At 44.1% G+C, this 14,310-nt stretch overlaps 1 protein-coding gene across 1 annotated transcript in view; it reads left to right on the forward strand.

Annotated features, from left to right (window-relative positions):
• The first annotated feature begins 1,141 nt into the window (after positions 1–1,141).
• lgi2a (leucine-rich repeat LGI family, member 2a) overlaps positions 1,142–14,310 on the forward strand; it is a 152,550-nt gene continuing 139,381 nt past the window's right edge. Inside the window, exons 1-2 of the mRNA XM_070863441.1 lie at positions 1,142–1,323; positions 2,270–2,341. Of these exons, the coding sequence (XP_070719542.1) occupies positions 1,142–1,323; positions 2,270–2,341 (254 nt within the window). The remainder of the gene's footprint in view (positions 1,324–2,269; positions 2,342–14,310) is intronic.

Raw genomic sequence — 14,310 nt, forward strand, 5'->3', positions numbered from 1 at the left:
GATGGGTCGGAGAGGAATTTTCCCAGATTTTTTTCCCCAATTGGCTTGGGTTTTTATCTGCTTTTTTGCCTCTCCCAGGAGATCGTATGGCTCTGGGTGGGATGGAGTGTAAAATGTTGCGATATATGGAGTATCGCAGTTGTGGGAGGCGGACTGTTTGGTCTAGATGCTCTTTACCTGCCAGCCATTGTTCATTGTTCGTAGGTTTATATGTAACCTCAAGGCTGATGACCGAGGGCCATGTGGCTCTTTGTCAGCCGGCGTGGACATGATGGGCCAAAATGGCCTCCTGCGCTGTAAATTTCTATGTTTCTAAGATGTTGATTGTTGCTCAGTGTCCTTGTCCAAGGTGCTGATTGCAAATCGGTGCCGTTTCACAGGGTGACAACGTCCAACTCGACATCAACAGTACTTGCACAGAATACAATATGGGCTTCGGAGTGCTCCACGTGTATTAAAAGTTCATCACTCCCTATGTAAATGGAGCGAACATATGGATTACATAATCGATTAAAGAATAGCAATCCACTTCGGTACTACCTGCAATTGCCGTCATTTCTCTGGGACGCAGAGTCAAATCAGAATGTGCTGGTATGATTTTTTTTTAACTGTGCGAGGAAAAACACAGAAATTCAAATTGATCACATGAGCACTCACCCTTTGAGCAATGGAAATACTCTGCGTATCAGTTTGAAAATTGTGGGGACATTTGCAAATCGCTCAGGTGACGACAAGTATTTAAATGCTTTTCTTATTTGAAGAAAAATCTCATATTCATATCCCCCTTTCAACGTTACATGAGACTATAAGTCAGTTATGTTTTATTTTTAAATGCCCCAATAATTTGACTGTTCAGTACTTGGCAAGAATGTTTGGGTCCCAAATTTGATCCGCGGTCTTTCACGTGGAAAGGTAAAACCGCGATCAAGGACACGGTGAACCTTGTTGTGTTGGAAGCGGATATTTTTAAACTCTCTGGAGTGGGAACATTCAATAAATAATTCATTGCACCCAGGGCTGCAGTCACTCGCTGATGTCAGCGCTTTCGTGCAAACAGCGAACGGTGCAGAAAGTGGTCAGCGCAGGACTGTGTGTGGGGTGGCTTTAATGGTCGTGTGGAAGAGCGCGTTAAAGACCAACAATGAGTAGTTTGGACAGGAGCCTTGCGTTGCTTTCTGTTGCAGTTGGGATCAGCTTGTTATCCGGTGCTGAGATTAGAAAAACAGCGAAATGTCCATCTCGGTGCAGCTGTACACGGGACTCTATCATGTGTATCGGAACTTCATCTATCCCAAGGATCTCCCCCAATGATTTAACCTCCCTGTAAGTAACCAGAACCGACTGCAGTATATGTTTTGTTTTTCATCTGTTCCTGACTGGGGACGAAGTGACAACCCTCATTACGTCAGCTGGCAGTCAGCACCGCTTTAAATTAAAACCAAATGCAACCACATGCAAGCAGGGAAATGAAGTTTAAATTGAAAGGCAAGTGATAGAGATTGTTTATGTTATTGTGTAATTATATCTCACTGCACTGAGTAATATATGAACAATACGAATGTATCCAAGAAACGAGATGTAAGCGTAGGCCCATACTGAATGTAGCAAAGCTATCCGTGCTGTAAAGCGAGCGTGCAGTCGTAGGCAGTGCAGAATGTTTAACATTATGACAATTTGCTGTTTAACAGTAGTTTTGTAACAGGATCAGACTTAGGCGAGTCATTTTTATGTGTTAATTTAGCTCTTCCAGGGGTCTTTCAGCAGCTGCACGGACTCCGGTGGGAGCTGCTGTCACGGTGCGCTCTGGCCCGGTATTCTTACAGGCTTTCAATCAGCCAGGCTTTAGCAGATAGCTTTCTATTCCCACCAACACCTTTTGTAATAGGTTTGGCTTTTTGTAAGAGACTAGAATATTGCATTAGCTTGGAACAGTTTTTTTCATTGTATGTAAACATGTTATGAGGTTACAGAATCATTTGTGTTGCGAGGAATCTGTGCTCAATATGAAAGTGCAAAGAAAAGGACTTCGAAAAAGAGACTGTTGAACAAAACTGTATAAATGAATCCAGCTTTCTCTGAGCAAGGAAGCCACATAATAAATTACATAAAATAGAAGAAATCAAAGAGTTTCGGAATGGATTCGAAGTGTATTCAAAATAAAAGTCTCACTGCGAGATCTTCAAATCACTTCAGTCACATCAAGGTCAATTTATATTTATTACAAACAATTGCATTCTCTTACTTTTTTGTTGCTTTGTTCTGTTCGCAGGAGTTTGGTAAATGGAAGTTACCGCGAAATAACAGAAGGAATGTTTTCAAACTTGCCGTTTTTGCAACTTCTGTGAGTATTGTACTGCTTTTGTCGGAATGGATGGGGTGTAAACATCCACACTCTCTGGGTAACCCAGTGCAAAAATGTAAGATAAATAACGAAAGATTTGCCGAATTATTAAACATGTTGAGCACATAGAAAGTATGAATGTGAAGTATGCATTTCTCAGTAATAGATATAAGTAGAGTCCGATCTTACGATTGACTTTATCCATGAAATCATTGTTTACACTGGGGTGAATAGGTATGAAATCAATTCCCATCGGCTGTGAACATTTTCCCCATTACCTGTCCTTGTATGTGTAACACAAGATAGTTTGTGATCGATCTAGTTTCATAAAGGAGAGGGAGAACTCGGTAAGTGCGTTTAAAATGAAATACAACTGATCATCTTATTTTCCTCAAATGGCTAGCACTCAGTTCCACAGAAAAATCCCTAGGGGGCATAGTCTAAAAATTAGAGACAGACCTTTCAGGAGTGAAATTAGGAAACACTTAGGGTGGCAGAAGTTTGGAGCTCTCTGCCGCAAAAGGCAATTGATGCTAGATCAATTGTTAATTTTAAATCTGAGTTTGATAGATTTTTTTTTTGAACCAAAGGTTATGGGACAAAGGGGGATATATGGAGCTGGGTTGCAGATCAGCCATGATCTAATTGAATGGTGGAACAGGCTCCAAGGATGAAACGGCCTACTCCTGTCCCTATGTTAAATGTACCAATCTCAGCTGACTAGGCAGTTGGCCTTGCTATCGTTGAGAGGGCCATTGCTCTGGGAGCTTTCCCGTAATCCCTACTATGTTTGTCTGTAGATACTTGCTGCCAACTGTTGTCCACACGCACAAATGAAAAATGAATTTTTGAATAAAATCACTGCCCACAAAATCCAAATCCTAGCATGAATTATCATCATTCAGAAAATAAGTAAAGGAAAATTGGTAACATAGGTAAATGCAGCTGTTCAAGAATTTTACAATATGGTAAATAAATATTATAATAATAAAGGAAATAATTGACAAAATAAAAATAAATGATTAGTATAAAACTTTAAGGAATAGAATAGGACTTGGGTGGCAAAAATAAAGACAATGGCCCAGAAATTTCTATGAATCTACCTGGTGGTCCCGGAGGTTCGTAGGCTTGCGGTCCTGGCCCTCGATGTGAAGGCCTATGTAGATGCACATGTATCCCAGGAGCGTATGGGTTTCCTAGGCATCAATGAGATCATGTGGGCCGGCCCAACTTATCAGAGTAGGGTCATCCCCATTCATACTATTGTGAGTTCCATATAAGGAGCTACCATAAATATGAATGGGAATACCCCCCAAAACACAGAAACACTGAAAATAACAACAAAAAAAATCTTATTTTTCAAATTAATAAAAATGGAATTTAATTACTTATTTAAAACAAAAATTAATTTTTAAAAAATTACTTATTTTAAAGAGTCTAAAAATAAACTTACCTTATTTAACAGGATATTAAATGTTTAAATTATTTTATAAAAATGTATTTTTCTGTACTTTAAAAGTCTTATTTTCAGTTGAATAAATTTTTCGAGGAGGTAACCAGGGGGGTCGATGAGGGCAAAGCGTATGATGTGTATATGGATTTTAGCAAATCTTTTGCTAAGGCCCCACATGGCAGATTGGTCATGAAAGTAAAAGCCCATGGGATCCAGGGCAAAGTGGCAAGTTGGATCCAAAATTGGCTCAGAGGCAGGAAGCAAAAGGTAATGGTTGATGGGTGTTTTTGTGACTGGAAGGATGTTTCCAGTGGGGTTCTGCAGGGCTCAGTACTAGGTCCCTTGTTTTTTGTGGTATATATCAATGACTTGGACTTGAATATAGGGGACATGATTAAGAAGTTTGCAGATGATACTAAAATCGGCTGTGTTGTTGCATCATCATTAGCAGTCCCTCAGAATTGAAGACTTGCTTCCACTCCTGAAGCGAGTTCTTTGGTGGCTGAACAGTTCAATATGAGAGCCACAGTCTCTGTCACAGGTGGGACAGATAGTCATTGAGGGAAGGGGTGGGTGGGACTGAATTGCCGCACACTCTTTCCGCTGCCTGCGCTTTATTTCTGCACGCTCTCGACGTTGACACTCAAAGTATTCAGTGCCCTCCTGGATGCACTTTCTCCACTAGGGCTGTCTTTGGCCAGGAACTCCCAGATGTCAGTGGGGATGTCGCACTTTATCAGGGAGGCTTTGAAGGTGTCCTTGTAATGTTTCCGCTGCCCACCTTTGGCTCGTTTGCCGTGAAGGAGCTCCGCATAGAACACTTACTTTGGGAGTTTCATGTCTGGCATGCGAACTATGTGGCCTGCCAGCAGAGCTGACCGAGTGTGGTCAGTGCTTCAATGCTGGGGATGTTAGCCTGGTGAGGACGCTGATATTGGTGCGCCTGTCTTCCGAGGGGATTTGTAGGATCTTGCGGATACATCGGTGGTGATATTTCTCCAGCGACTTGAGGTGTCTGCTGTACATGGTCCATGTCTCTGAGCCATACAGGAGGGCGGGTATTACTACAGCCCTGTAGACCATGAGCTTGGTGGTAGATTTGAGGGCCTAGTCTTCAAACACTCTTTTCCTCAGGCGGCCAAAGGCACTGGTGCACTGGAGGCGGTGTTGAATCTCATCATCAATGTCTACTTTTGTTGATAAGAGGCTCCTGAGGTATATATCAACGATTTAGATTTGGATATAGGGGAGTATGATTAAGAAGTTTGCAGACGACACTAAAATTGGCTGTGTGGTTGATAGTGAAGAGGAAAGTCATGGGCTGCAGGAGGATATCAATCTACTGGTCAGGTGGGCAGAGCAGTGGTAAATGGAACTTAATTCAGAGAAGTGTGAGGTGATGCACTTTTGGAGGGCTAATAAGGAAAGGGTATACACATTAATAGTGTAGATGAACAAAGGGACTTTGGAGTGCTTGTCCACAGATCCCTGAATGTAGCAGGCCAGGTGGATAAGGTGGTTAAGAAGGCACATGGAATGCTTGCCTTTATTGGCCGAGGCATAGAATATAAGAGCAGGGAGGTTATACTTAAATTGTATGATACTTTGGTTAGGCCATAGCTGGAGTACTGCGTGCAGTTTTAGTTACCGCATTACAGGAAGGACGTGATTGCACTGGAGAGGGTACAGAGGAGAATAACGAGGATGTTGCCGGTGTTGTATATGTGGACTTGTATTTACTCTGTACAGCCACCAGAGGGCTCATCCCCTGGAGTCCCAAGGGATCCCATAATTCCTTGGGAGCACAGGTATTTAAGGAGGCTTCACAGGTTGGAGAGGCACTCTGGAGACCTGCAATAAAAGACTACGGTCACACTTTACTTTGAGCTCACAGTGTTCAGTCTGACTCTTTCTCCATACACAACAACTGGCGACGAGATACAGGTAGCGAACCCAAAGATGCAGAGAACAGTTGGCATCCTGGAGAAATTTTCAGAGGGAGATGATTGGGAAACTTTTGTGGAGCAACTCGACCAATACTTCGTGTCCAACGAGCTAGATGGGGAAGAGAGCTATGCCAAACGAAGGGCGATCCTCCTCACCGTCTGTGGGGCACCAATGTATGGCCTCACGAAGAATCTGCTCACTCCAGCGAAACCCACGGAGAAATCGTACGATGATTTGTGCACACTGGTCCGAGAGCATTTGAACCTGAAGGAAAGCGTTCTGATGGCGGGGTACCGGTTCTACACCTACAAAAGGTCTGAAGGCCAGGAAGTAGCGAGTTATGGCGCCGAGCAAAGACGCCTTGCAGGACATTGCGAATTTGAAGGACATTTGGAGCACATGCTCAGAGACTTTTTCATACTTGGCATTGGCCACGAAACCATACTTCACAAACTTTTGACAGTCGAGATCTCAACCTTGAGTAAGGCCACAGCGATCGCCCAGGCATTCATTGCCACCAGTGACAATACGAAGTAAATCTCTCAGCACACAAGTGCTGCTACAAGCACTGTGAACAAAGTGATGTTGTTTTCAAATCATAACGTACAGGACAGGCCACACATATCTGCAGCTGCACGTCCACAGATGACTCAGAGTCCACCATCAAGGGTGATGAATGCAAAGCCATTAACAACTTGTTGGCACTGCGGGGGTGATCATCGTTTCCATTCATGCCGATTCAAAGGATACGGTTGCAAGGGCTGTGGAACAATGGGAAACCTCCAACGAGTGTGCAGGCGAGCTGCTAAGCCTGTTAAACCTGCAAGCCACCATGTTGCAGAGGAGGACAGATCCATGGAGGATCACGATGAACCAGAGCCTCAGATAGAGGAGGCAGAGGTATATGGGGTACACACATTCACCACGAATTGTTCCCCGATAATGCTGAATGTTGAACTAAATGGACTCCCGGTGTCAATGGAGCTGGACACGGGCACGAGGCAGTCCATCATGGGCAAAAAGACTTTCGAAAGGTTGTGGTGCAACAAGGTCCCAAGGCCCCTCTTAACTCCAGTTCGCATGAAACTTAGAACTTACACGAAAGAACTGATTCCTGTAATCGGCAGTGCTACCGTAAAGGTCTCCTACGATGGAGTGGTGCACAAGCTACCACTCTGGGTGGTACCGGATGATGGTCCCACGCTGCTCAGCAGAAGCTGGCTGGGAAAGATACGCTGGAACTGGGACGACATCCAAGCGCTATCGCCCGCTGACGATACTTCGTGTGCCCGGGTCTGAAACAAATTTCCTTCACTGTTCGAACCAGGCATCATGAAATTCCAAGGAGCAAAAGTGCAGATTCACCTAATTCCAGGGGCGCGACCCATCCATCACAATGCGAGAGCAGTACCGTACATGATGAGAGAAAGGGTAGAGATCGAGCTGGACCGGCTGCAAAGAGAGGGCATCATTTCACCGATCTAATTCAGCGAGTGGGCCAGTCCTATTGTCGCAGTCCTCAAGGGAGACGGCACCATCAGAATCTGTGGCGATTACAAAGTAACTATCAATCGTTTCTCCCTGCAGGACCAATACCCACTACCAAAAGCCGACAACCTCTTTGCAGCGCTGGCGGGGAGAAAGACGTTCACGAAGCTGGATCTGACTTGAACCTACATGATGCAGGAACTGGAGGAATCATTGAAGGCCCTCACCTGAATCAACACGCACAAGGGTCTTTTTGTTTATAACAGATGCATGTTTGGAATCCGATCAATGTCGGCGATATTCCAGAGAAACGTGGAAAGTTTACTGAAGTTGGTCCTACACACCGTGGTCTTCCAGGACGATAGCTTGGTCACAGGTCGGAACACAGTCGAGCATCTGCAGAACCTGGAGGAGGTTCTTAGTCGACTCAACTGCGTGGGGTTCAGGTTAAAATGCTCAAAGTGCATTTTCCTGGCGCCTGAAGTGGAGTTCTTGGTAAGGAGAATTGCGGCGGACGGCATCAGGTCCACCAACGCGAAGACGGAGGCAATCGAGAACGCACCGAGGCCACAGAACGTGATGGAGCTCCGGTCATTTCTGGGACTCTTGAACTACTTTGGTAACTTCTTACTGGGTCTCAGCACACTGCTAGAAACATTACATGTCTTACTACGAAAAGGGGACGAATGGGTTTGGGGCAAAAGCCTTTGTAAAAGCGAGAAAATTGTTATGCTCAAACAAATTGTTTGTGTTGTATGATCCATGTAAGCGTTTGGTACTAGCATGTGATCCGTCGTCATCCGTCGTCGTATTGCAACAAGCTAGTGATTTCGGGAAACTGCAACCAGTTGCATATGCATCCAGGAGTCTGTCTAAGGCTGAGAGAGCCTGCAGTTTGATTGAAAAAAAAGCATTAGCGTGTGTCTATGGGGTAAAGAAAATGCATCAATACCCGTTTGGGCTAAAATTCGAATTGGAAATTGACCATAAGCCACTTGTATCCTTGTTTTCCGAGAGTAAAGGGCTAAATACCAACGCATTGGCCCGCATCCAGAAATGGGCGCTCACGTTGTCCGCATACAACTACACCATCCACCACAGGCCAGGCACAGAAAACTGCGCCAATGCTCTCAGTAGGCTGCCATTGCCCACCACGGGGATGGAAACGGCGCAGCCCGCAGATCTAGCCATGGTTATGGAAGCATTTGAGAGTGAGCAATCACCCGTCACTGCCCGGCAGATCAAAACCTGGACAAGCCAGGACCCCTTATTATCTCTAGTCAAACGCTGTGTGCTTCACGGGAGCTGGTCCAGTATCCCAGTGGAAATGCAGGAAGAGATAAAGCCGTTCCAGCGGCACAAAGATGAAATGTCTATACAAGCAGACTGCCTTCTGTGGGGCAATCGAGTAGTGGTCCCCAAGAAGGGCAGAGACACCTTCATCAATAACCTCCACAGTACCCACCCAGGCATCGTAATGATGAAAGCGATAGCTGGATCCCACGTGTGGTGGCCCGGTATCGATGCGGACTTAGAGTCCTGTGTTCACAGATGTAATACATGGTCGCAGTTAAGCAATGTACCCAGGGAGGCGCCGCTAAGTTTATGGTTTTGGCCTTCCAAACCGTGGTCTAGGGTACACGTCGACTACGCAGGCCTGTTCTTGAGTAAAATATTCCTTGTGGTTGTAGACGTGTACTCCAAGTGGATTGAATGTGAGATAACGTCGGCTAGCACGTCCGTTGCCACTACTGAAAGCCTGCGAGCCATGTTTGCCACACAGGAGCTTACCCAATGTCCTGATGAGTGACAACGAGTCATGTTTTACCAGTGCTGAGTTCAAACAATTCATGACCCGTAACGGGATTAAAGATGTCACATCTGCCCCGTTTAAACCAGCGTCCAATGGTCAGGCAGAGAGAGCAGTGCAAACCATCAAGCAAGGCTTAAAGAGGGTAACTGAAGTTTCACTGCAGACTCGCCTATCCCGAGTCCTGCTTAGCTACTGCACAAAACCCCACTCACTCACTGGGATCCCACCTGCTGAACTGCTCATGAAAAGAGCACTTAAGACAAGGCTCTCGTTAGTTCACCCTGATCTACATGAACAGGTAGAGAGCAGGTGGCTTCAACAAAGTGCATACCATGATAATGCAAATGTGTCACGCGAGATTGAAATCAATGATCCTGTATTTGTATTAAATTATGGCCAAGGTCCCAAGTGGCTTTCTAGCACTGTCGTGGCCAAAGAGGGGAACAGGGTGTTTCGGGTCAAACTTTCAAATGGACCCATTCACCGGAAACACTTGGACCAAATCAAACTCAGATTCACGGACTATCCTGAGCAACCCACCTTGGACCCTAGCGTTTTTGATCCCCCAACATACACACCAGTGGCAACCGGCACCATGGTTGACCACGAAGCAAAACCCATCATCCACAGCAGCCCTACAGGGCCCAACACACCAGGCAGCCCAGCAAGGCCAGCTGCACAGCAGCCCAGCGAGGGCCCAATAAATGATTCAACCACAGCAGCTTTCACACCGAGACGATCAACCAGGGCAAGAAGGGCCCCAGATCGACTCACATTGTAAATAGTTACACTATTAACTTTTGGGGTGGGGGCGGGGGAGTGTTGTTATATATGTAAACTTGTATTTACTCTGTACAGCCACCAGAGGGCTCACCCTCTGGAATCCCAAGGGATCCCATAATCCCTTGGGAGCACAGGTATTTAAGGAGGCTTCACAGGTTGGAGACCTGCAATAAAAGACTAAGGTCACACTTTACTTTGAGCTCATAGTGTTCAGTTTGACTCTTTCTCCACACACAACAGCCGGGAGTGAAGAATCTTAGCTATGAAGACAGATTGGATGGGCTGGGTTTGTTTTCCTTGGAACAGAGGAGGCTGAGGGGAAACATAGAAACATAGAAAATAGGTGCAGGAGTAGGCCATTCGGCCCTTCGAGCCTGCACCACCATTTAATATGATCATGGCTGATCATTTTTGCAACTTTAGTACCCCATTCCTGCTTTCTCTCCATACCCCTTCATTCCTTTAGCTGTAAGGCCACATCTAACTCCCCTTTGAATATATCTAACAAACTGGCCTCAACCACTTTCTATGGTTGAGAATTCCACAGGTTCACAATTCTCTGAGTGAAGAAGTTTCTCCTCATCTCGGTCCTAAATGGCTTACCCTTTACCCTTAGACTGTGACCCCTGGTTCTGGACTTCCCCAACATCGGGAACATTCTTCTGCATCTAACCTGTCCAATCCCGTCAGAATTTTATATGTTTCTATGAGATCCCCTCTCATTCTTCTAAATTCCAGTGAATATAAGCCTAGTCGATCCAGTCTCATTGAGGAAACCTCATTGAGGTGTATAAAATTATGAGGAGCTTAGATATAGTGGATAGAAAGGGCCTATTTCCCTTAACAGAAAGGTCAATAACCAGGGGGCATACATTTAAAGTAATTGGTAGGTTTAGAGGGGATCTGAGGGGAAATTTCTTCACGCAGAGGAATGTGCGAGTCTGGAACTCACTGCCTGAAAGGGTAGTAGAGGCAGAAACCCTCACCACATTTTAAAAGTACTTGGATGTGCACTTGAAGTGCCATAACCTACAGGGTTATGGATCTAGAGCTGGAAAGTGGGAATCGGCTGGATAGCCTCTTTTTGGCCGGCATGGACATGATGGGCTGAAATGGCCTCCTTCCGTGTTGTAAACTTCTATGATTCTGTGATTCGTAAGAATTTGAAGGACATTTGCTGGACAAGAGTTGGGCAAATAGCCCAACTCTCCGTCCGCGGAGGCCCTTTACCTTTACATGCGTGTGATCTGTCAAAACCCAGAACTAGTGGGGACGTGCCCGTGGGGAGCGCAATTTCAGGTCCCATCTTTATTGAAGCTGGGTGAGGCTCACCTCCAAAGCTGCCCTTATGTGTCAATAATGACTAAATAAGGTGAAGGCCTAGATTTTGCAGTTGGTATGGTGGCATACTCTCAGTATACCTGCTATGAAATCCACCGCAGATTTGGGATTTCCACATGCGCAAATCCGGGACTTGCGGTCTGTCAACATACGCGTTGTCAAGCCATTCGTGCACACCACGAAAAAGCAATTGCTGGTGCAGAGTTGGGTTATTTGCCCACTGACTGGCCAGCAATTGCGCACCGAAATGTTACGGTTGATGCAAACAGATGCCTGTTTGCATCAGCATAAGGGGATTTTTTTAGGCATGATTGAAACACTTTTATATTGGAAATTATACACATAAACTGTATCAAATGAGTTTCTGCAGATATTGGGCGGGATTAGAGATTTAACGTTGAAAATGATTAAAAAAATACAATTTTAGTGATGTTGGTGGAATGAAGCTAATTATGATTTAAATTCCTATTCTGTAAATTGTAATTAGATCAGATTTTGAGATTTGATTATATCTCATTACGGGATTCCCTTTGGAAATGATTCAAATTGAATTCTGCTTCATGATTGGAGGACCAAGCCCATGTATGCCTCCACACTGCCCATGTCCCTGGGATCCATGGGCCATTACGCTGTCCTTCGCCTCACATCCTCAGACCGCATTGTTGCCATCAGATAGATGCATAATTCTTTTGGGGGTTGGAGGCAATTTTTGGCCCGATATTTATATTTAAGTACAATCCCAGTATATAATAAGGATGCAGTTACAACCTTGTGATGGGGTAGATAGGTAGTCACATGAGGGACCAACAAGCTTCAGTGGATATAGGGTGGCAGCCAACTGTAGAATAAAAAAATTGAGTTACAAGGTCCTGCTGCAACAGCAAATCTCAACTGATCATTTGCAGACCACAAGCTGCACTGATGAAGAGATAATGTTTGCCCAGAGCCTTTCTTTAAAAGAAGATGAAGTGAAAAGAATACCAAGAAAGCCAAAAGGAATAGACTGAATATAATCATGTTCCTTGTCCAAGTAACTTGAAGAGAAAGCCACTGCTTTAAGAGAAAAAATGTAGAGCCGAAGGTAAACACTTGAAACAGGAAGGAAAACCATAAAACGGAAAGAAAGAGCTGGTGAGGAAAATAACCTTATAACTGCAGAATATCCCAATTGACAGGTTGAAAATATACGCAGGACGGATTTACTTTAGGAAAGGAAACAATCCTGTGCCTTTAAAATCTTTAGCAGGATCTCAACTAATCTTAGCAATAATTACAAAAAGGAAGATATAAATTGTCCAGTACTGTTTATCTTTAAAAGGTAAACCATTGTAAAATTGCGAATATACATTTTGAAACCTTCTCTCGAATAACATATAACAATTTTAAATGAAAGGACAAGTAGGAAATGCAGAGGGAACACGGGTGGATAAGGGATGAACTTACCCAAAATATGAATTATCTTCATGAGTAAGTGACAGTGGGAAGGGCAACCTTGAAGTTTCCAATCATTGCCGAAAACGGGCTACCTTGCTGATGACAAATATGTTGTGCTAAGTGGAAAGCAAGAGCTAAGCTAAGAATCCCCATCAGTAATATATGGCAATGATCTAGCGACTGGCATCTACAAGAAGAAGACAAAGACCAGCGAGGGGAAATATCAAAGAAGATGTTGTACTACTCAGCCCAATATCGAATATATTAAGTGATCCTACAACCCCATCCTTAGTCAACTCCATAGACAATTCAGGTCAACCAGTAATTGGGCACATAGGAACAGGAATCGGCCATTCAGCCCCATGAGCCTGTTCCAATTCAATTAAATCATGGCTGATCTGTACCTCAACTCCATTTACCTGCCTTTACTTGATATCCCTTAATGCCCATACCTAACACTAATCTATCAGTCTCAAGTCATGAAAATTTAAATTGATCTAGCATCCACTGCATTCTGCAGAGAATTCCAGATTTTCTCAATGGTGTATGTGGAGAAATTGCTTCCTGATTTCACTCCTAAATGGCCGAGTTCTAATTTTAAGATTATGCCCTCTTGTTCTGGATTCCGCCACCAGAGGAAATAGTTTCTCTGCATCTGTTCTATCAAATTCCTTTATAATTGTGAAGACCTCAACTAGATTACTCATTAACCTTCTAACCTCAAGGGAATGCAAACCAAGTTTATGCAACCTGGGCTCATAATTTAACCCTTTAAGCCCTGGTATAATTCTGGTGACTCTGTACTGCACACCTCTCCAAGACTACTATATCTTTCCTGAGGTTTGGTGCCTAAAACTGAATAATGTTCTCCAGACAGAGTCTGATTAAGGTCCTGTACATCTGAAGCATCACCTCTTCACTCTTGTATTACAACCCTCTGAATACCAACATATCCCAATCTCTCACCGTTTAAAAAAAATACTCTGTTTTTCTATTTTTCCTATCAAAGTGGATAACTTCACATTATATTCCGTCTGCCATGTTCTTTCCTACTCCCCTTGTAGTCTCCTTGTATGCTTCTCAGAACTTTCTTTCTCACCTAGCTTTATATTGTCAGCAAACTTGGATACATTACACTCCATCCCCTCATCTAAGTCATTAATATTTGTGAATAGCTGAGGCCCAAACACTGATCCATGTGGTACCTCACTAGTCACAGCCTGCCAACCTGAAAATGGCCCGTTTATTCCTACTCTGTTTTCTGTCTGTTAACCAATCCTCAATCCATGCTAATATATTACCCCCAATCCCATGAGCCCTAATTTTGTGTAATAACCTTTTGTTTGGCACCTTATCGAATGCTCCCTGAAAATCCAAATACACTACATCCACTGGTTCCCCTGCAAGTTATCTCAAAAAACACAATTTCCCTTTCATAAATCCGTGTTGACTCTGCCTAATCATATGATATTCTAAGTGCCCTGTTACCACATCCCTAATAATAGATTCTAGCATTTTCCCTACTACTGATGCCAAGCTAATTGGTCTATAGTTCCCTGTCTTCTCTCCTCCATCCAATCTGCAGAGACCATTCTAGAATCTAGGGAATTCTGGAAGATCAAAATCAATGCATCCACTATCTCTGTAGCCATCTCTTTTAAAACCCCAGGATGTAGGCTATCAGGTCTGGGGGATTTGTCGGCTTTTAGT

Source organism: Pristiophorus japonicus, chromosome 2 (genome assembly GCF_044704955.1).
Source record: "Pristiophorus japonicus isolate sPriJap1 chromosome 2, sPriJap1.hap1, whole genome shotgun sequence".
Classification (NCBI taxonomy): domain Eukaryota; kingdom Metazoa; phylum Chordata; class Chondrichthyes; family Pristiophoridae; genus Pristiophorus; species Pristiophorus japonicus.